Source organism: Bufo bufo, chromosome 9 (genome assembly GCF_905171765.1).
Source record: "Bufo bufo chromosome 9, aBufBuf1.1, whole genome shotgun sequence".
NCBI classification, from domain to species: Eukaryota; Metazoa; Chordata; class Amphibia; order Anura; family Bufonidae; genus Bufo; species Bufo bufo.
In genome coordinates, this window is record NC_053397.1 from 55,257,535 (window position 1) to 55,281,604 (window position 24,070).

Genomic DNA, 24,070 nt, shown 5'->3' on the forward strand with positions numbered 1-24,070 from the left:
GCCGAGAGAGATCAGTCTTGTTCTAGTGTCCGTAGGAGGCAGACATGACCTGCTATCTTTTTTCGCAGGTCATCCTGCTAATTTTTTATTTAATTTTTTCCTCTGTTTTTCTCTGCAGGTTTCGGCCTGCTGCAGGGGTGACTCCATCGTGTTCCACTTCAGTTGCCCCCCTGCGGGTGCGTACTCAGGTGCCTGGCAGCCACCCAGTCCCCAGTTAAAGCTGCTTCCGCAGTGGAATTCCGGTAGTCCCACGGTCCCCGTGTTGAGTCTGCCGAAGGGGTGGTCACTGCTGCGCCTGAAGACTTCGGAAGGTGAGTAGGGATCCAATCCGTTGCGGGGGCCCTGTGGTTCCCCCCCCCCCCACTCCTCTCTATCCCCCCTCTCTCTTTCCACCTTCTCCTCTCTTGGCCTAGTAGCTGGAGGAACATGGTGTGGGGGGGAGGGGGGCGCTTCCTATGCTCTACTTCCACCCAGTTCTCGCTTCCCCTCTCCCATGGACCGGGGTACCTGCAGGGTGGCACATGCCTCCGTTCTGGGGCAGGCTCTGGAGTTCATTTTGGGTGCTTCTTTGAGCAGGGCACCTGTTCCCCTCAGCGCTGTGTCCCTCCCGTCCCGCGGCTGCTTCCGGTCACTTCCGCTCCCGGCAGCTCCGTCTTACTTTAGGCCCCTGCTATTTCGGCCTACTAGGCCGCAGGTCACGTGTGGCGGAGCTTTCTCTCCACCCACTCCTGGCTTCCCGGGCTCACTTTTTTCCCCTCCCCTCCGTGGGGGGAGCCCTGGGAGGCGCTTGTTTTCTCACCAATCCTCTGTCAGCGCGGGCTTCTGCCGGTCACGGAGGGCGTTCCCTTCTTCTAACTGCAGGCTCTTTCCTCTCCTGCACCCGGTCGCCATCTTGCTGCTCCTCTCCTGCACTGCGGCTTCTTCTTCTGGGACACAGCACCTTTGGGTCTGGTAGGCAGCCCTCCGGCTGACTTTTTTTCTTGCAGGCTCCATCCTAAGCCCACATGTCTTCCTCTGGTCGGGACCCCACTCCCCCTGCCGGGATTTCTACTCATTATGCATGTTCTCTGTGTAATAAGAAGTTTCCATGCGGCCAGTCTAGCTCTCTCTGCGCACAGTGCCTCGACCCCAGGCCCGCCCCTGCCGTCCCCTCCGGGTCGGTTCTTCCAAAATGGACTGCTACCCTGTCCCAAGCCATAGGGAACCTTGCCAGACTCTCCCAATCCCTGGTGCAGTCTCTGGACCATTTGCCTGCTCAGATTGTGGCCGCCTCTAGCAGGTACTCTCCCGCTGGGGACGTCCGTTCTTGCTCTGGCACTCGGTCCCGTAAGCGACCTCGTAGGGTCTCGGCCGGGTCCCACCCTTCCTCAGCTTCCTCGGATCATTCCCCGGATAAGTCTGAGACGGGCGAGGTTTCCTCTTCAGCCGTTTCCGCCGCTCCTGGAGACTCCTATGATTCTGAATCAGAGCGGTGCTCGGCGATGTCTGCGGCCATACAGGATCTCATTATTAAAGCCGTCCGGGACGCGCTCCATGTGCAGGACGATCCTTCTTCCTCCTCCCAGGAGTCGGTGTCCTTCCGCCGTTCCAGACGTTCCGCTGTGGTTTTCCCTAATCACGCGGATCTTGACGCACTTCTGGCTAAGGAGTGGCATCACCCTGATCGGCGCCTTCACCTTACCAAGGCCTTGGATGTCCCTTATGCCTTTTCTGAGGAATCCGTCAACCTCTGGACGGTTCCTCCTCAGGTAGATCCTCAGGTGGCACGCCTTGCGAAGGCCACTACCCTTCCCCTGGCTGATGCGGCTTCCTTGTCGGATCCCGCTGACAAACGGGTCGACTCCTTGGCCAAGTCCGTTTTTGTAGCAGCGGGTGCCGCCATCCGTCCTGCTTTCGCCGCTTCCTGGGTGGCCAAGGCCTGCGCGATCTGGGCCAAACAGCTCATTCGAGCCTTACCTACAGACTCGGTCCAAGGTGAACTGGCAGTGCTTGCCTCTTGATCTACTAGGCGTCCAAGTTTCTTTGTGATGCCTCTATGGAATCGGCTCGCCGCTCCGGCCGTGCGGCCACTAACTCTGTGGCCATACGCCGCACCATCTGGCTTCGTTCTTGGGCGGCGGATTCCGCCTCCAAGAAGGCTCTAATCTCCCTTACCTTCCTCGGTGGGAAGCTTTTTGGGAAGCGTTTGGAGGAGCTCATCTCTGAGGCCACTGGCGGTAAGAGTTCCCTTCTCCCCCAGAACCAGCCTCGCCGCCGTCGCTTTCCTGGGTCGTCCTCTCGGGCGCAGACTTTTCGTTCCTTTCGGGCCCCTTCCGCCCGACTAGACAAGAAGTCCACTAGGCCTTCCTTTAAGGCCAAGCCCTCCTGGCATGCCAAGCCCAAATCTGCTCGCCCCCAGTCCACTAAGCCACCTTCCGCATGACTCGGCCCTGGTCAAGGTGGGTGGGGGGGGGGGTGCTTGCTCGCCGTTCAGGATATCTGGCAAGCAAGTGTGGAGGACGCTTGGGTTCTGGAGGTAGTCTCCTCCGGATACAAGATCGAATTTTCCGGTCTTCCGTCGGGACGGTTCTTCCTGACGTCGCCCCCCAAGTCCCCCGCCAGGGCAGACGAGTTTTTTTGGGCCATTCGTTCCCTTTGCTCTCTCGGGGTCATCGTTCCGGAATCAGAACGCTTGCAGGGGTTCTACTCGAACCTGTTTACGGTTCCCAAGAAGAACTGTTCGCTCCGTCCAATCCTGGACCTGAAGGCGCTCAATCACTTCGTCCATGTCCGTCATTTTCGCATGGAGTCCCTCCGGTCGGTGATCGCCGCCTTGGAGGCGGAGGAGTTCCTGTCGTCCATAGACATTCAGGACGCTTATCTCCACGTCCCCATTGCCCTCTCCCATCAAAGGTTTCTTTGCTTCGCGGTGGGTTCTCCATTTTCTTTTAAATCAGATCATTTTTATTAAACATTTTACAGTGTAAATACACGTTTTTCCACAATACATACAAGGATGACATAGAGACATATTATCCATAGGACTAATAACAAAAAGGGCACCAAACTATGTGTATTAATCCAGTTCCAATCCAACCTCCCCCCCCCCCATCCCACCCCACCCTAACCTACAAAATACAAAGGCACATTTTTAAACATTTCTATTCAGACGTCGAAACGACAGCCATGGATCCCACAATTTTTCAAATTTCGCTGGGCATCCACGCTTCTGGTACACCATCCGTTCATAACTCAGCATTGTGTCAACCGCACTTAGGAATTCGCCTAGGATTGGCGGCGCTGTCTGTATCCAATGTAGGGCTATTAACTTCCTAGCGACATATAACATTCTCCCTATAGCTATTTTATGCACCTGCCCAGTGGCCAATTCAGAGACATATCCTAACACACACACTTTCGGGTCAGAGGGTATTCGTACCTTGTAAACGTCCTGTATTGTCTGACGTACCAACTCCCAGTATCTCCCTAACCTCTCGCACGTCCACATCATATGCAACAAATCTGCAGACACCACAGAGCATCTTGGACACTCATCCGTGGGTCTGAACCCTATACGGAACAAAAAAAACGGTGTTTTGTAGACCCTATGGACAATAAACAGCTGCGAGAGTTTACGTCCTTCACTCAAGGAAGAGAGAGGTATCGCCTCCAGTATGTCAGACCATTGGTCATCAGTTAATTAGCCAACATCTTTCTCCCATTTACTTTTAGCCGTAAACGGATGCGACATTAGAAACTTCTCAAGCAGCAGCTTGTATATACAGGAAATCATACCTCTCCTCGCCCCCTTGGACAGAATCTGGTGCAATGCAGCATCTCTCCCAGCCACCATAGTCATACCTTTAAATGTGGAGTTGTAAGCATGTCTCACCTGAAGGTACTTATAAAAGTGAGTTCTAGGCAGATCATACTTCTCTTGAAATCTGGCAAATGACATGAACTTCTTTTCCTCCAAAAGATGGCCCAACCTCAGAATACCCTTCCTTTTCCATGCCCCAAACTCAGACAGGGAGAGGAATTCCGGCAGCACAGGATTGCCCCACAGTGGAGTATATTCCGTATTGCCGAAAACCCCCCTCAGGAGCTTGATCTTATTCCATACGGACTGCATCAAGTGTCCCAAATCGCCCATCGGACCACTCTTTCCAGCCCCCCTAGTCTCAAGGATCAGCATTAGGTCATTAGAGGACAAGCAATGTTTAAACAACTGACACGACATCTCACTCGACTCCAGTTCCATCCACCCCTTAAAATGTTGGCATTGTGCAGCCAGGAAGTACACCCAGGGGTTTGGCACTGCAAGGCCCCCTTCTGTTTTAGGATATTGCAACGTTTCAAGCTTAATTCTCGGTTGCCCCTTCCGCCATATGAGCTCCCTGAAAGTAGCATTGATAGGAACAAATTTGGATTTTGACAGCCAGACCGGGGAGTTATGTAGAACATAGAGTAGCTGGGGCATCAACACCATTTTAATGAGATTAGCTCTTCCCGCCACCGACAGATATAGTTTACACCATGCCTTAGTCTTATTACGAAATTTGATAACCAACGGGTCAAAGTTAAGGCGCCCAAAGTCTCGGATTCTCGGAGATATATGGATACCCAAATACTTAAAGGTCGCTACACATGGAATATTTCTGTCTCGGACTGTCTGTGATTGGACTTGCCCGTCGAGCGGCATAATCGCCGACTTACTCCAGTTAATAGTCAGACCCGACAGATCCCCGAAGCAATCAATGATTTTCATAGCCGCTTCCAACGATGGACCAGTATCTCCCAGAAAAAGCAGGGTGTCATCTGCATACATCGCCACTTTATTATTAACTGTCCCATATTGGAACCCCCGGATGTCCATTGATTTACGAATTGCTGCGGCTAATGGCTCAATCGCAACTGCAAATAGCAGAGGCGACAACGGGCACCCCTGTCTAGTACCCCGGCCCAGACTGAACTTGGGGGGGGTTCTCCATTTTCAGTTCGTCGCCCTGCCCTTCGGCCTGGCCTCTGCCCCGAGGGTTTTCACAAAGGTGCTAGCGCCTCTCGTGGCACTTCTCCTTGCCAGGGGGGTCGCATTGGTGCCTTACCTGGATGACCTTTTGATCCGGGCTCCGTCCTTGGAGGACAACTTGTCCAGCCTACGCATCACCCTCTCGGCTCTTGCCCAATTCGGGTGGCTCATCAACCACTCCAAGTCCTCTCTCGTCCCATGCCGAGGATGCCCTTTCTGGGCATGATCTTTGATACTCACCTCGGGCGGGTGTTCCTTCCCCCAGAGAAGATTGCCTCTCTTCAGGCGGGGGTGACTCGTCTCCGCGACCCGTCTCCCTTGACCATCAGGATGTGTATGCGCGTCCTGGGCAGGATGGTGGCCTCCTTCGAGGCCATTCCCTATTCCACTCCCGGGACCTTCAGTTGTTCATCCTATCCAGGTGGGACAAGTCCCCGGCAGGCCTCGATCACTAGACCCGCCTCCCTCCCGAGCTTTGCAAGGATCTCTCCTTGTGGCTGAATCCTCGGACGGTGTCCCTGGGCCGGTCTTTCCTTTTCCCCGTTGGCGGGTGATCACCACAGATGCCAGCCTCTCGGGTTGGGGGGCGGTATTCGGGTCCCTCACTGTCCAGGATCTTTGGTCTGTTCAGGAGTCTTCCCTGCAGATCAACGTCCTCGAACTCAGGGTGATTTTCCTGGCACTGTCTCACTGGATTCCCCGTCTCCGCGGTCTCCCGATCCGGATTCAGACGGACAATTCCACCGCCGTGGCCTATCTGAACCACCAAGGGGGCACCAGGAGTGTGATGGCCCTACAGGAAGCCTCCCGTATCCTGCGGTGGGCGGAGAAGCACGTTCCGGTCCTCTCCGCCGTGCACATTCCCGGGGTCGACAATTGGGCGGCAGACTTTCTCAGTCGTCAGCTGGTCTACTCGGGCGAATGGTCTCTCCACCCAGAAGTGTTCCTCCAACTTTGTCACCGTTGGGGAACTCTGGACGTGGATCTCTTTGCGTCGCGTCCCAACCACAGGCTCCCGTGCTATGTTGCGCGGTCCAGGGACCCTCAGGCTGTCGCGGTCGACGGTGGCAGATTTCGTCCCTTTCGGTCCTCTTCCAGCGTCCTGTGGCCTCGCGGGCCCAGGTTAGGACTTTTATCCAGGGTGTTGCTCGCCGAACCCCTCCCTTTCGCTTTCCGGTGGAGCCGTGGGACCTGAATCTCGTCCTGGACGCCCTTCAGTCATCGCCCTTCGAGCCCTTGGCAAAGATCTCTCTGTCGTTTGTCTCGTTTAAGGTGGCCTTCCTCGTGGCTGTCACCTCCATCCGCCAGGTTTCCGAACTTGCAGGTCTTTCTTGCCGTTCGCCTTTCCTGGTGTTTCATCAGGACAAGGTGGTATTGCGTCCTGTTCCCTCCTTTCTCCCGAAGGTGGTTTCCTCGTTTCATATTAATGAGGAGATTGTCCTTCCTTCCTTCTGCCCCAAACCTTCTCACTCTCTGGAGAAATCCCTCCATTGCCTGGATGTGGTTCGGGCTCTTCGCCTGTATCTTCACCTCACGGAACCCTTCCGTCGTTCGGACTCTCTTTTTGTGGTCCCGGCGGGCCCTCGTAAAGGTTTGCCTTCCTCCAAGGCCACCATTTCTCGCTGGGTTCGGTCGGCCGTCAAGGAGGCCTATGTCGCGAAGGGGCGGGCTCCCCCTTCCAGGTTGACCGCACATTCGACTAGGGCGGTTGGGGCTTCTTGGGCGGTGCGTCATCAGGCATCAGCTTCCCATGTCTGCCGGGCCGCCACCTGGGCGTCGGTTCACACTTTTTCTAAGTTCTACCATATTCATTCCTTGGCTTCTGCTGATGCCAGTCTGGGACGCAAGGTTCTGCAAGCAGCTGTGCTTTAGATTGGTGGCATGGCGCTTTTTTCTTCCCTCCCTCGGGGACTGCTTTGGGACTTCCCATGGTGCTGTGTCCCCCAATGCCATGCACGAGAAAATTGGATTTTTTGTACTCACCGTAAAATCCTCTTCTCGTAGTAGGCATTGGGGGACACAGATCCCCCCCTTCTTGAGTTTCTTCTTGTTTGAAGTTCCGGCTTTTGCCTAGTTTGGTTGTCGGGTTTCCCCAGTTGAAGACTTGTTGGCTTTCAGTTTTTGGTTCAGGTGTGGCGTTCCTACTGCTTTTGTACCGACTGATCTCTCTCGGCTCTGGCAGAGGGGTATAGCCCATCTGGGTGGAGCCAACACTTTTTTGTTTCTAGTGTCAGCCTCCTAGTGGCAGCTGGGTATATACCCATGGTGCTGTGTCCCCCAATGCCTACTACGAGAAAAGGATTTTACGGTGAGTACAAAAAATCAATTTTTTTTCCCCAGGTGTTAATTTAGCTAATGCAATGGTGAATGCTGGCCTTACATCATTTAAAAAAATTGAAGAAATTAATGCCAGAGAACTGGAGTTGGTATGTTGTTTTTGCATTCAATATAGCTGCAGTTTATCATATTCAGTCATTTTCTATCGCACATTTATTTTAGCTATAACAATATGCAAGGAGATGTTGTAGGGTTGACTCTGTTCCACTTTATACCTCTCAAATGCCATCCCCTTTAAGGCTCCATTCACACGTCCACAATTTGCATTCCTCATTTTGCGGAACAGAATTGCAGACCCATTCATTTCTATGGGGCCGCAGAATATGCGGACAGCATTCAGTATGCTGTCCGAATCCGCAGTTCTGTTTTTGCGGATCCGGAAAAAAATAGATCATGTCTTTTATCCGTAAATTGCGGTCCGTGGCCCCATTGTAGTCAATGGGTCCGCAAAAATGTGGATGACGTCCGTAAAGATGCCAAATGTCATCCGCAATTGCGGATCCGCAGGAAATAGAAAAAAATATAGGCCTGCCCCCTGTGACCTTCAGCACCAAGGAAAGTTGTAGAGAAGTTGGCAGAAGCAAGTGCTGATATTGAAGGGTGATAAAAAATAAGTTATATTGCTGTGGAGAAACTCATCGTGCTTATCCAAGAGCGCCCAGCCCTGTGGGACACCAGAGCAGAGGTGTACCATGACCGAGTATATAATTTTATTAAAAAGTATGTGTATTTTAAATTGCTTCATACACACATTCATGGAGCACGGTCCGTGTAAACCCAGCCTGCCGTGCTCTGGAGTGCAGGAGTGAACGGCGTCATTGGTTGCTATGACGCTGTGCGCTTCTGCACTCAGCAGCATGGCAAGCCGGTTTTACACGGACTGTGCTCCATGGATGTGTGCGTGACGCCTTATGTTCTGTAAGTGGGCCATTTGTCCTGGAACAGCCTAGATAGTGTACTTTTGAGTGATACAGTACTTTATATGCTCATTTGCACATATTCTATGCTTCTTCATGACAGATGCCTACTCACTTTTGTGTAAATATAGTAAATTATATATATTTTGTGCAAGAGGACTATTCAGAAAATGTCTGATAGCATACATTATAAATTCCCTTTCTGCAATGCATAACTTATTGCATAGCAAATATTATTTTTTCAACTTTAATAACAATATTTTTGAATCTATATTTCTAATTTTCTTAGATTTGAATTGATAGTAGGCCTCTTTCGCAAATTAGATTATTAGGGCTCACGGAAATTGCCGTTGATTGTTAATTCCGTGCATTGAGTGCCGTATGCGGGCCGCAATACATCCACGGCCGTGCAACGGCGCAGGCGCAGTGAGTGAATGCCGCGCTCCTGGTGCCGGCTTCCTCACTGTAACGTAGTTGGCGCAGGCGCAGTGAGGAAGCCAGCGCCGGGAGAATACAGAAGCGCACGGCGCAGGCGCGGGAATTGGTACGAGATACTGAGAAGTTTCACGTCAATCAACAGGAGCGGGGCGGGCTGGAGGGACGCGATGGGCGGCTGAAATGGTTAGTGGATGGAGCCCTCTAGGTGCTAATGACGCCCACATAGCACCTAGAGGCTCATTAGCATATCTATAAAAGTACGTTTTTAAGGTGAACGGCAGCAGACAGATGATAAGTAAGAACACTGTTATGGACTGCTGACACTAGCACATCGCTAGTGTCAGTCAGCTAAATAGGACCAAATCTGGTGATAGAAGCCCTTTAAAAAATTATGTTTGTATTTAAAGAGAAAAAAAAACCTCTCAGGCTATGAGCTGAGCGCTGCGATTGGCCAGCGCTACAGCCTGGGAGAAGGAGACGCCGGCAGGCTCCTCCCAGTTGAGCCAAAAATATGAAGATACCGGAGCCTATACCGGGAGAACGGAGCGGCGCCCAGGGATAATAGTAAGTGCAGGGAGATCCCTGGGCACCGCTCTCCATGTCTGTATGCTTAGTTTAGATTTTTTATTGTAGTGAAAGGTCCTCTTTAATATTGATGACCTATTTTCTGTTTAGGTCATTAATATTAGAAAAGGCCAGATATACACGAATGTTGTGCATCTGTTCCGTGCATTGTGGACTGCAATTTTCGGTCACCAATACATGGAACAGCCTCACTATAGAAAATCATCTTTTTTATGATACGGCACATAATGACCTACTATTTTTAATCACACCAATGCTTAAGCAGCATGGAGATTGAGTAAACTGTAGAAGTTATCATGTCCTTCCCCTAGGGGTTGTCCAGGTTCAGACCGTGCGATATGAGGCAGACCCTTGCCCTGCTCTTGATAGTGCACGGAAAGGGCTCTTTTTGTTAAATCAACACACTGCCAGGCAGATGCTTCCGGCAAGCAGTTCGGTCATGTCACCAGCACTAATGTGCGGGCTTCTGCGCTGACCTCGCCTGTTAAACGGGTAGGGCAGTGCTAAAGCCGGCCCATCAAAGCTGATGCCGTCACCAAACACACTGCTTGCCGGAAGCATCTGTCCGGCAGTGTGTTGGTTTAACAAAAATAGCCCTTTCCATGCACGATCAAGCGCAGGACAAGGGAGAGAATTGGAGCATGAAATGCTCTGATGCTTATAACGCAGGGTCTGCCTGGATGAAAATATGGTGTTATATACTTACCTTTTCTGCGTAGAAGTTTATTCTTAGTGGATTGCAGGCCTGATTACGTCTGGTGTAGTCCTTGTTCAAAGCTGAATGCAGACATATACCATTTTTATTAATAAAAATGGGACATGTTTGTGTTTAGCTGTGAGGGCATACACAAATTTCTCACTGATATCATTGGGGACACAGGACCGTGGGTATAGCTTGCTGCTGCCACTAGGAGGTTACACTAGGCTGAAAAAAGACTTAGCTCCTCCCCTGCAGGCTATACCCCCTCCAGCCTGGAGAGAGCATGTCAGTTTTTAGCTTAGTGTCATAGGAGGCAGACCCCCCTGCTTTATGCAGGGTGGCGTTCTTATTTGATTCTTTTTTTCTTTCTTTTTTTTATATTTTTCTTTTTAGGTTGGGAAACAGAGTTGCTCAGCCTCTCCGTTATCCCAGGGAGCAAGACCGGTGAGAAAATCCACTGCTTACCTCCCCACAGAAGAAAAAGGAGGACCAGGGCAGCCTCGCTCCCCTGCTTCCCGCCAGCCAAGGGGTCACCTAGGTCCACCAAAGAAGAAGACCCTACCGCCATGCCAGACTCCTGCCACTCCGGTGCCAGCAGCTGAGGAGGTGACCCTGCTGGAAAAGCTGACCTGCCGGTCCACTAGGGAGGGTGAAGAGAAGAGGAGGAAGATGGGGTGAGTACACAGGACTAGGTAAGTAGGTTAACCCTCTCCCTGCCTCCCTCTTTGGACAAGTACCGGGCTCCCTCTTCTCTCTCTTCACCCCCACTCCCACTTTGTCTTTGGCAGACGCCGGGCTCCAACTTTTGTGCCCAGGATTTCTGAGGGCATCCCTCCACTACCACTCACGGCGCATAGGGGGTTAATGGCCACGTCCCACACTGCCGGACACAGGGGGCAGCCGTCCGCGCTGCTGCGGCCCAGACTTTACTGCCAGTGTTATGCAGGGAGGGGAGCGGAGGAGGCTCCCGGCTCCCCAGCACTATTATCTACCCCTCTAGGCAGCAGGCGCAGCTGCGGAAGGGTTAAAGCCCCGCACAGGACGACCGGACCCTGGCTTCACTTTGCCCTACCTCCCTTCTGTTTCCGGTCCCAGCGGCTCCGAATCGCTCTGTACTCCGGCCGGCCGGCAGTGGCATCCCGGTCGGCCGTGCTCCACAACTTTAGCCCCCGTCTTCATGGCCTACTAGGCCGCAGCTCTCGTATGGTTATGTGAGGGGGGGCGCGGTCTGGCGTGAGTCCGCCCCGCCCCTGGTCCTCCAGGAGGTTAACCCTTCATGACCAGCCACTGCATTGAGGCTGGTACATGATTATACTATCTGCAGTGCAAGGGATTTTATTACTGGGCATTTTAACCCCTCCCTGCCTCTTGACCACTTGAGGCTGGGCATCCATTTTAAAATGAATAAATAAATATAATGAAAACTAAAGTGCATCCCGGATAGAGGAGTACCTCTGTGTTTTCCCAATCCACCTTCATGAGTTGTTTGATTGATGAGCACCGACTGCGCAGGTCCTTCCCACTGACCCTCAGAGGTCGTGTGGTTAATAACCTCCGTCTGCGCACTCCAGTGGAGCATCTCCGGTCATTCCCAATCACCCTCCTGGGTTGCTTGGTTGATAGCTCTGCCTGCACAATCCAATGGTGGACCCCCAGACCTTCCCAATCACCCTCCGGGGTCGCTTGGTTGATAAGCACTGCCTGCGCAATCCGATGGAGGACCACTGAACCTTCCCAATCACCCTCCAGGGTCGCTTGGTTGATAGCTCTGCCTGCGCAATCCAATGGAGGACCTCCGGACCTTCCCAATCACCCTCCGGGCTTACTTGGTTGATAAGCACTGCTTGCGCACTCCAGTGGAGCATCTCCGGACCTTCCCACTCACCCTCCGGGGTCGTTTGGTTAATAAAGCACCGCCTGCTTAGTCCAATGGAGGATTCCCGTACCTTCCCAATCCACCCTCCGGGGTCGTTTGGTTGATAAGACACCGCCTACGCAGTCCGGTAAGTGATCCTCTGGAAGTTCCCATTCCACCTGCAATGAGCAGGACACTGGGTCAGTGGGGATGCTATGCAGTGGGTCAGTTTATATGTGTAATAGTTTGTGACGCCAATTGCAGCTTGCGCAGGTACTGTAGCAGGGCCCTTCTTGACAAAGAGAAGCGTATGATGTCTTCTTCCTGGAGATCTATAGTTCTATAGATGGCTGCTTTTCTTGTTTTGTCCACCAGCTGAGGTAGATTACTCAGGCTGGGAAGAGATGATCCTGGGCCTCAGCCGAGGCTTGGATCCTAGGTTGGGATCCCTGTTTCTGGGAGCTCCTACCAACACAGCCTTCCTAGGATGTGGGAACATTCCACTCCTCCTCAGAAAGGGGGGAGCTAGCCTGGAATGAACTATTCCAGTCTAGATACTAACTATGACCTGCTACATACTGCTGCCACCTGCTGGTGTACATTGAAATTACAGCAGATATATAAAACAGACATGAAAAATACATATCATGGCAATGCACAATTAGATTACAAAAGATGGACATACACATATGCACCTGACATTATTGTAGCAGGGATACAGAAGTTTTTGTGACATACTTCAGGATGTTACATACCTGCTTACTTTAAGTGAAGCCGTCCTCGGCGTATGATAGGCGGTGAGGAATAAGCTCTGGGTACCCAATACAATACAAAGTGCAGCGTGAATATACATATAATGACACACATAGACAAAACATTGAACGGTTTCCTCGAGGTTCCTGCCCGCTAGAGTAAAGTGTCCAACACACAGTTTCCTTCTCTTGGTATAACCAGGTAACCTAATACTGCACAAAGCAAAACCTTTACTAACTGACTTTGTATGTTATTATGGCCATCAAACATCAAAGAAAGCATGGGGGTGTCTTTACTCCGTAATCCCACCATTATGTAATGGAATGCCCGCAAATAGAAGGGTGGCTTTATCCTGTATTCCCTTCCCTGCACCATAGCCTGAAAAAATTTGGCTTGTAGCACGATCACTATGATGTCTATGAGGAAGCTAAATACAAGGCTCTAAGGCTTGAGGTACCATACCTTAGGCAAACGCTCAGAAGGGAAGATATTTATCATCTCCGTGTCTTCTGGCTAGTCACAGGAGGAGGGCAGTACGTTCCCATGGGTCTCCTGGAAATGAGACACCTCCGGATGGGAACAATCCGGAACATTTAACAAGCGGGAAGGAGCAGCCTAGGGCTTATAACGATTCCCGAAGCAGCAGGGGTACCTGTGAAGTAACTGGATCTGTCTGGACTTACCACTTGGTCTTACCCTGGGTACCTATGGGTATATATCACCGTGTGTAGGCCATTAGTATTCAATGTCCCTATGATGACAGTCCATATGAAGGGGGAGAGAACAAGAGCTGGAAAAAGGCACACTTTAAGTAAGTTGCTACATTTTTGTTAAGTGCAATCATTAGAAACAGTGCATAAATTCACATTGCGGCACCTAGAAGGATAATACACACAATGGGCAGGTTACTTAAACGTTACATAACAGTAAACAGGTACAATAGTGCAGAAATATTAAAGTAGGAAATCACAAAGAGCTCAGGTATCACGTTTGAGTCCTTTCTTTGGGTGCAAGCTTTTATGTTGCAATAAAACATTTTATATAAAATAGTGCAATTTTATAAGTGCAAGGATAGGCTCAACAATAACTTGAGTCCTTATTCCTGGAAGTGCATGTAGTAGAATCCTCTGGAAATTGATAAAAGTTCCTTGCAATCCACAGGGCAAAGGAATTAATTGTAATCCAAAGGGTTAAAATGTCTAATAGCAGCAACAGGCTATCAAGTAACCTAAGAAAGGGGATAAAACAGTTAACTTGGACATGAGGGGGTTAAGTGCTGATGGGGGGAGTCCTAACTGACATGACCATCTGGATGAGGACAAACACTGGCAACCTGAAACAAACGGTTAAAACAGCACACAAATGCCAAACAGGTCCTCACCCGTCAGGAGATCAGTCCATGGCGTGGCTCCCAAACAATGTCACTGATTGATTTTTTGTGATAGGGGACACCTTACAGGTAGGTGTCCAGCTCCTCGTCACTGCTGGAGCTGCTGAAACACATAAGAGGGTGTTCCAGCCTCTGTTGGTAGCTTAGGGTGGCGTTAGTAGTGGTGCGCCACTGCCCTCTACCGGTAGCTGCAAGAACTGGCTGTGCTGACAGCTTTGAGAATGCTGCGGTGACTCGCTGTAGCCCGGAATCCACAGCCGAGACAGGAGATGGCAGAACTTCTGGCTGCAGGGGTTCAGGAAGGCCTGGAGCAGATTGCTGGGGCTGCTTCCAGGGTAGCACATATGGTGGCATGAAGCAAGGCTGTACCTTGGGGTTAAAGGTCAGGACAGAGTTATTTATCTGTCCTACCCTCAAGGTTGGTGGTGGTGACAGGTCTGGAATAAGTGGTGCAGGTGCAGGCTGTGACCTCTCTTTGAATTGCAAACGACCATCCGGGGCTTCTTGCAGACAACGGGTCCTGCCCGCAGAGCCTGGATCCTCCGTCCAGGTCTCTGGGGTAATGGCAGGGGTAAGCGGCTTGTCCAGGAGGGTGACACCCGCCGCAAAGAGTCCTTGCATGGACCGCATGGGGGTATATTCAATCTGATCTCCTGAATAAAGATTGTGCCGGGCCTGGGGCAAATAATGTCTCTTGACTGAACGCCGGCCTACGAACAGTTCAGTGCCGGAGTGACTGTTTTGCACAAATCCGACCCCTCTTTCCACTGAGAACCATAATACAGTTCCTGTTCTCCTGGCTAGTTTGGGGTCTCCTGGCTGGGGATTATCGATCACCTGCTTCACCCATTCCTCAACCGCTGACTTGTACTCCCATGCGGTCTGGGCGAAAGCAGTGATTTCATGCGGCACATCGGGGTTCAGGCTCTGCAGTTTCTCGTAGCTGGGCGGCGGAGTGGAATCACCAGCCGCCTCCGCCGCACCAGTAGGTGGTAGTGGCGATGCAGACCTAAGCCTGATAACAGGTGCTGGGGTTTCTGGACGTGGCGGAGGGGCGGACACGGACCGGGCCTCAGGAAGCGCGGCAGCTCCTACCTGTTGTCGCGGCCGGTTCCGGTGCCTCCTGTTGGTCTTCATGGGATTCAGGCGCCATCTGGTTTTCTGGCTTCTCCATGGTGAAGGTGAGTGTGGCGGCAGCGTCCTCCGCGGGAACAGGCTTGACGTCAATCTCCATCTTTATAGGCACGTCTTCTTCCGCGGGGGTGCTTGACGATGCGGAGGCATCCACGGCCTCCGGGAACTTGATTAGATCCTGGCTCTTCACATCAGGGATCGGGGCATCAGCGGCGGCCTTCTCCGACTCCTCTGGGATGCTGGCCAGGGTAGGTGATGCTGGGCTTTTGGGTGCGGAGGGATCCACTGCCTCCGGACCGGCACCAAAGGCTGATGGACCGCGTTTTTGCAATAGCTGGGAGACCTGGATCTCCAGCGGCTGTTCTGGGTAAACAGGTTCTCCACCGATGGACATCTCATTCCACCTGGGATGCGGGTAGGCCATCTTTGCTGTTCTTCTGAACACACTGACTGCCAGAACTAAGGGAGGGGCGCAGAGGGTGGAGTTTTAATCACCTCGGGTCCCAATAGTAAGTTCATGAAGGGCAGACTCTATTTTTCCCGCTTCCAAAGGGGCGTATTCGTTATCTTCGCGCTCTTGAGGGGGTGTTACTAGATTTTCCCGCTTCTGGGGGGTGTATTCAGCATTTTCGCGCTCTTGAGAGGGCGTTTCTTTGTCCCTTTGTTTCTGGGCATGAAAATGAAGCACCATTTTAACGAATATGGCGAATTTCACAATGTCGAATTAACTCTTTGAATGCTGGAGCGCACGTCTAGCGCTTTCTGGCACAGCAATACAGTCACTTTTTAGGGTCTTTGCTCAAGCGACAGCGCTTGCAGTACTGTGAAACATGCGATTGAGTCCGTTTTAACACACAATTGGATCCGGTTCTGTTATCAGGGATGGATACACAATTCAATCCGATCCTGTTCGTGACGCCACTTTAATGCAATGAGCAGGACACTGGGTCAGTGGGGATGCTATGCAGTGGGTCAGTTTATATGTATAATAGTTCGTGACGCCAATTGCAGCTTGCGCAGGTACTGTAGCAGGGCCCTTTAAGATGTTATAGCTCACGTACCAGGTGAGGAATGGCAGAGGGGGATAATGTCTCTGTATAGCAAATATGGTAGTGTCAACGGTGTCTCCTACCTTGGTACGGCTGGACTCCTGAATCCTGGCTCACTTGCAATAAAATTGAGTGTGGTCAGTAGGAGTAATGGAGGAATAATTGAGATCCAAACAGGTAATAGGATCCAACTTGTCTTTACTTAATGCAGCTTTGATCCATACAAGTTACAGCAATAGTCTTGGATCCCAGCAGGTATTGGCAATATGTGGCAGGAATTTATATCTATTCTGCTTCTTAACATACGCCTAGTAGATCTGGCAGGTATCTGTCTTCTGCTCTGTCTGTAGTCTGCTTAGTTTGGGCCTGACTAGCTGAAGAGGTATTTAGCTTCTCTTTGTCTTTGGATCTGTACTTACAGGACTGCTCGCAGGGTATGATGTCTTCTTCCTGGAGATCTATAGTTCTGTAGATGGCTGCTTTTCTTGTTTTGTCCACCAGCTGAGGTAAATTACTCAGGCTGGGAAGAGATGATCCTGGGCCTCAGCCAAGGCTTGGATCCTAGGTTGGGATCCCTGTTTCTGGGAGCTCCTACCAACACAGCCTTCCCCAAGAGGGGGGCTGGTTACTCTGACTAACTTTCCTTCCTCCCCCTGAAGTAGGATGTGGGAACATTCCACTCCTCCTCAGAAAGGGGGGAGCTAGCCTGGAATGAACTATTCCAGTCTAGATACTAACTATGACCTGCTACATACTGCTGCCACCTGCTGGTGTACATTGAAATTACAGCAGATATATAAAACAGACATGAAAAATACATATCATGGCAATGCACAATTAGATTACAAAAGATGGACATACACATATGCACCTGACATTATTGTAGCAGGGATACAGAAGTTTTAGTGACATACTTCAGGATGTTACACACACCCCCGGGTAGTTTGGTTGATAAATCCCACCAGGACAGTCTGCGGCTGGCATGGACAAGACTCTGAGAGTCAAGATTGCACACATGCGGACCAGAGCAGGATGTATTCCTCCTCGGTCACTCCCGCACCCCCAACCTTCCTCCCCAGTGTCACGCTCAGACGCACCCTTCCTCCCTGGGAAGGTTCTGTCCGAGGGGGTGGGGGGATCACTGATTCGGACTCTGTCATTACCCAGCGCAATCTTCCAGGTTTGCCTTCACGGTAGACAGCAGTATTTGTCATATGCATTACTCCCTTCCTTAGGCGGAGTATTTGCACTATTTCTGGATACGGTACTTGCCTTAGACATTACCTCCTTCCATAGGTGGACTAACGGCACTAGCACTGACTTCAGCGCCGGCGGTAGGCGTTCCCCCTTCTGTAGGTGGCGGAATTGCAGTTCCACGGGTACCATACTTACCGTATCCATTAGCCTCTTCCATAGGTGGCGTTAGGGCACAGTGTTTCCCGTATGCATTACCCTTCTCTAGGTGGAGTAATTGCACTCTCACCGGGTACTAGACTCGCGATATGCATACCCTTTTCCTTAAGTGGCATAATCTCTCTGCCACTGGATTCAGTTCCTGCAGTATGCATCACCCCTTTCCTTAGGAGGGGTGCTTACATTTCCTCGAGATACAGTTCTTGCAGTATGCGTTGTTCCCCCTTTTGGGAGGAATTGTTGCACTACCACTGAGGCAGTGCTCGACGTAGGCATTGTCAAACTCCATTGATGGGGTACTTCCAGTACCATTGGATACGGTTCTGACGGTTGCGCTACCCCCTTCCTTGAGCGGAATGCTGCTCTTCCACTGGAGGTTGTTTCTTTAGTCACATTGACATCTCCATGCTTACTGTTATTTTACCCTTTCGTTAGTGATCGCTAACGGGTGGATGACTAAGCATCTTGAGATGCTGCACCTCCACTGTGCCAGGGCTCTAGATGCTCTAGCTTCTTTTGGTGCCCTGGACTCTTCATCTGGTAACTATGGATATCTACCGTGGCTATTTTCCCGTTGTGGCCTTTTTTCTTGCCGATACTGGTTTGGGCTTGAATATATCACCCTCTGTCCTCTCAGGTGTTACCCGGCAACACGTCAGTATCCTAGAGACCACATCTCATTTGGTCATGGTATTTGTCCTCTATAATGTAAAGGGCGTACGCCTTTGCACATAATATTGTGATTCCGCTCCGACGAGTCGAGGGTCCTACTGACTCTGTATTCTCTAGCCCCACTCCTCCTTATCTGGGAAAGTGGTTATGCTGACACTCTGGTTTAAGTTTTACAGTGTTCTCCTCCGCATGTGCACCTTTTATGCTGTGCTAAGGGTCGTAGCCGTTGCAGTGGGTGTCCCCCCTCAGGTAGGGGTTCTTCCCTGACGCTAGCTTGGCGATTGCTCCTGTTCGGCGCCCTTGTCTGGTGGGATCTTTTAGGCTAGCTCTACTTACCTGGGGCAGTAGGGTTCTATGACTTATACTGCAAGTCCTCAGACCTTCCCCTCAGCATTGACAGGATATATTGTGACTACAATGATACTAGGGGGTCTTTGCGTTGTCTCGACATACTAGGGTTCTTCCTCCACAGCTCCTTCATTTGGTGGGTTCTTTTTCTAACGCCGCATTCAGTGGCCTTTGCCGTGTGGCCCCCTCCTCAGCTGGAATATGATGCTAGCCATAGTCTTTTGGTTCCCCTTGTATGGGTTCCTTCTTAGGCGGAGTATGGCACCGCCACTATCATCCTGTGGCTTCTTCTGTATAGTGCCAGTCCCAGATGGGGAATGAGCTTCTCTCCTTCCATCTTTTTCCTTCTCTGGCTCCGGGTTCACGGCCACCCCGCAAGCCTTGGTGGCTCCTACGTTACTACATTTCCCTCATCTGCATTTGCATGGGGTATTGTTTCCGGTCCCGGCTGGTGGACTGTGACGCCTTCACACCCTCCTTCTACAGGTGAATTCTTCCTATTGATCCTGGGTGTGCTACCTGTTTCTACAATTATCTCTTTTACGACATGAGTAATGTCTGTCAGATCAGTCCGATGGTAATCATACCTTTTTTCTACCCATTCCGTGGGTAGACTATGAGACTCACCACGCCAGGCGGAGCAGGGGCTCCTGTCATGCGTTACCACCGTTGATGGACGTTTCGTTCTGGGAGCGGAACTCCTTTTCTATTTCTTCTTCCTCCTCGAACCGCTGGTTGCTTGTCTCTCCCTTTTATCTACCTGACCAGTAGCCATGCGTGGCGCTGCTCTGGACTCCCCTCATCATTTTTTTTCTTATCTGACCAGTGTTCCCTGGTACGGGTGGGGCGTTGGACGTCGTCATCGCACTCTATCTAGCAGGGGTATTTCTCTTATCTTGGTCTAGTCTAAATATTCGTCGAGCGGCGTTGCCACGCCGTCAATATATGGTCACTGACGGAGCTCCTCGCCGTCGGTGGTTCTCATACCAGATTTACTCTACCTATCTCACATGTATTGGTTCCTTGGCCCGCGGTGGGCCGTGTCTGATTCAGGCGTTTTTTCTCTGTGGGTTATCAACCAGAGTTTGGGAGTTGGGAGTGCCTTTTCTTGTACGTACATTTTTTTCTTGTCAGGTACTTGCATAAGGCAGTGCTCCGCCCATTACCTTCTTTTTTGCTGACTGTAGTCGCTGTCTTCCATGTCGACAGGACATTGTTTTCCCTTCTTTTTCCTTTTCCCTCGCACTCGAGAGAGTGTGCTCTCCATCAGGATGTATTCGAGCTCGGAGGTTTGCTTGTCCATGACTAGCTCTTTCCGCCGTGCAGATTTTTACCTGGTCATTCCTGGAGGTCCTTGGAAGGGCTCGATGGTCTCCAAGGGGTGTTCCAGGTGGATCCTTTGGCGGCTGCTTAGGCATTCCGCTCCCGGGGCAAGGCACTGCCCGGTGGAGTTTGGGACATCTGACCAGTGGTCAACTCTTTGTGAGATACATGTTTCACCCTGCATCAGCTTCGCGGTTGTATAAGGCAGCGCCTTGGTCTTCCTGGCGCGCGTTCACCAAGTTTTTTGCCAGGTGCTTCCTAGGCATCGCCAGTGCTGCTCCGGCCCGCCGGGTCTCGCAGGCAGTAGTGCATTAAGCATTCTTGAGGGTGTTACTCCATGGGCGTGGACTTTTATCCCTCCCGTGGTCTGCTTTAGGACGTCCCACGGTCCTGTGTCCCCCAATGATACCAGCGAGAAAACGAGATTTTTGTGAAACTCACCTGTAAAATCTTTCTCGCGTGGTTCATTGGGGGACACAGCACCCACCCAGTATTTATTATTGTTGATAGGGATGTCTGGTTGCCGGTCGGGTGTTTAGCGGGTTCGCTTCTGCCGGTGTTTGTTGCATTCTCCTTTACTTGGCACATGTTTTCTACTGCTCCTACTGCTTGAGCACAAACTGACATGCTCTCTCCAGGCTGGAGGGGGTATAGCCTGCAGGGGAGGAGCTAAGTCTTTTTTCAGCCTAGTGTCGCCTCCTAGTGGCAGCAGCAAGCTATACCCACGGTCCTGTGTCCCCCAATGAACTACGCGAGAAAGAGATTTTACAGGTGAGTTTCACAAAAATCTTGTTTTAAAATTTAAAAATGAATAAATTATTTTTTAACATAAAAAATAGAATAGGACAGCACCACTTACTAGAACAAATAGTCCAGGATATGGCGGCGGTGCTCGTGGCGTCAGGTCCCGGCCTCAGGGACCCCTCAAACGTAGAAAGAACTTCAGGAAAGTCACGGCACTCTTAATCTTGAATCCAAACTTAGTGTTTAATCACACCGAAAAATACAGCAACGTTTCGATACACAGGTCTTTCTCAAGCGACATGTAGCTTGAGAAAGACCTGTGTGTCGAAACGTTGCTGTATTTTTCGGTGTGATTAAACACTAAATTTGGTTTCAAGATTAAGAGTGCTGTGACTTTCCTGAAGTTCTTTCTAAATTATTTTTTAAAGACTTAATTAGAAATGAGGTATTAGAAGGTAAAAATAAACTTGGATTTTACAAAATACTTCAGCCCGCAAGCCCACGTCAAGGGTCCTCATTCTCTTGCGAGTCCCTAATCTAAACTAACAACAGGGGATCTAACTAAACTAAGAATCCAGTGAAATAGTACGTAATCCAGGTCTTCTGCCATGATGATCACTGACAAATGGGAAGAAAACAATGCTAGCCAAGCAAAAGTTTCTCACACAGCTGTCACGACTGTGACTGATCCAGACAGGTTTGGGAGGAGAAGGTCGCAGCGACTTGCTACTCGCGATAGCTTGTGAGTTTGCTCCGTGGTTCAGGGTATGTCATCTGGGTTTTGCCTTGTGAACCTTTTTGTCCTGACTGGGAGTTTGTAGGCATCCTTCTCAGGTGAGTCCTGTCTGCCACTCCCAGCTACTATATTAGTTTCACTTTCACTTGCAGTCATTGCCAGATATAGTCCTTACTTCCAGTTCTATTCTGACCTTTGAAGGAGATCGTTTGATGGTGTTGCTGTGGAGCTCTTGTCCGGCGTGGACTGTCGTGATTGGGATCACCTTCTCTGCTCGTGACTGGATAAGTCTATCTCTGATATAGTTTGTTTGTTGCTGTCTTCCCCTGCTGTTCTCCTAGACATGAGTGATGGTGACTAGTGCTCCCATCGGCCTTTCCCCACTCTAGGCTTGTTAGGGTGACTGAGGGTTTAGGCATCCTGTTCGCCGCACGGGTTCACACCCCGTCTAGGGTATCAGGGCAGACAGGTGCCAGCTTAGGGTTAGTCAGGGGTGGCCATACTATTCCCATCCGTAGATAAGGGTCCCCCTTCCCCTCCGTCTGGTGCGACACGACTGCTGCTGGGGTAGCGGTCGTGACAACAGCACTGTACGACACCAAAAGCACATGTCACCTGTTTTAACAACATCTTTTTATTTTTTAATATATTTTTTTTGGAACCCTAGCAACATCTATTCCTCCTTTTTTTTTTTTTTGCGGAAGCACGGAACGGATGCGGATGCACTTTTGTAAAAAGAAAACTGAAGGTTTCTTTGGAAACACGTATCCGCAAAAAAATGGAACGTAAGGGTCCATTCACATGTCCGCAATTTTGTTCCGCATTTTACGGAGCGGAATTGCGGACCCATTCATTTCTATGGGGCAGCATAGGAAATGGAAGCACGGATGCGGAAGTGTGGACAACCGGACATCCACAAATGCGTATGCGGACAGCACATCCCGGCCCCATTGAAAACGAATGGGTCTGCACCCGTTCCGATAAAATTCATTTTGCGGACGTGTGAATGGACCCTAAGGCTACTTTCCCATCAGCGTTTTCGGTTTTGAGATCCGGCAGAGGATCTCAAAAGTGGGCCAAAAATGGTTACGTTTTGTTGCCGTTCATTGTCAATGGGGACAAAACTGATCAGGATGCATCAGTTCTGTTTTGTTACCAGACATCAAACTGCAGCAAGCTGCAGTTTCGTGTCCAGTCTGCGAAACTGAACAAGCCGCAAAAAAAATTGATCTTGTACCCTTTGACTTACAATGATTTTAATGCCGGTTTGTTCAGTTTCTATTTAATACAAATGGTTCCAGATGTATTAAATGAAACTGAACAGTTTTATTCAGGTTTTGAGATCCTGTGCTGGATTTCAAAATCTGAATAAAAAAACGCTGATGTGAAAGTAGCCTAAATGAAGGTCTTGACAGTTGGGAGGACATTCAGAACTCATAAACCTGCTGTACCATAAAACTAGAAATCTAATGAGACATACTAGTACTAATACACGTCAACAAAATCCTACAACATTATATGCATTTTTAAAAATCTCAGTCACAGAAATACATTAAAGTGGTTTTCTGAGATTCTATTACTGATGACTTGTGCTTGGGATATGTCATCAGTATCAGATCGGTTTGGGTCCGACACCCAGGACCCCTGCTGATCAGCTGTTGGAGGGGACCGCGGTGCTTCATTGGATAGTGGCTGTGGTTGGTATTGCAGGTCAGCCCCATTTACTTGAATGGGATTGAGCTGCGCCTAGGCCACAGGACCGATGAACGTGACTTCAGCAGCCTTTTCAAACAGGTGATTGACAGGGGTGCCAGGTGTCGGACCCCTGACGATCTGATATTGGTGATCCATTCTGAAAATAGGTCATCAATATCAGAATCTTAGAAAAAACCCTTTAATGTTATATGTTTTTTATTGCTGTGTATTTATTGATTGATATATGCTAACACTAGTCTTTTAGTATATAATGCCTCACTGTACCCACGTCATCATATATGAGGAAGGGGTTTGCTTCCCAGAAACATTGCGAGTGGAGGGTCTTGGTGGGAAAGGCTTTAGTGTTTCAGTTTTAAACTTCTTGCTTTCCAGGATTCTGCTAAAACGTATAATGCCAACTGTTACCTTTTTTGGAAGAGAAGTAATGGGACTGGGCAACTTAAAGTAAAGCAGTGTCACATTTAAAAGAATGATGTACTCTAAGTTTCAGCATGGTTTTGCCATCATAAACAAGAACTAGGTCTCAGATTTTTTTTTTTTTTAAGAACTTGATAGACATTGACATTAAATGAGTATTTTGGTGATTTCAAGTTATCGCCTATCCTCAGGAAAGAGAATAACTATTAGATCAGTGGGGGTCCTTCTGCAGAAAAACTTAATAAATACATATGGATGTGAATAGCTGTGCATAGATTAGGATGGATAGATAGATAGATAGATAGATAGACAGATTAATTACATAACAGTGTGCTCCCTTATCCTTTTTCTACATTACTTACTTTTACAGATTGTGAACAGACACCCTCCATTTGGAAATCAAATAAAAGAATCTGTAATATATCTTCCAAAGTATGGACTTAGTGTTGAGCAGGTCTGGCAGTAATTAATACTCAAATTTCATGTTTGTTATGTACATTTATTTTTTTGTCTTACAGGTCAAGTTCTTCCAATG

At 49.9% G+C, this 24,070-nt stretch overlaps 1 protein-coding gene across 1 annotated transcript in view; it reads left to right on the forward strand.

Annotated features, from left to right (window-relative positions):
* The window catches only part of HFM1 (helicase for meiosis 1), a 204,098-nt gene that overhangs the window by 163,921 nt on the left and 16,107 nt on the right, over nt 1-24,070 (forward strand). The window contains exons 27-28 of the mRNA XM_040408743.1: nt 7,349-7,434; nt 23,906-23,989. Coding sequence (XP_040264677.1) covers nt 7,349-7,434; nt 23,906-23,989 — 170 coding nt within the window. The remainder of the gene's footprint in view (nt 1-7,348; nt 7,435-23,905; nt 23,990-24,070) is intronic.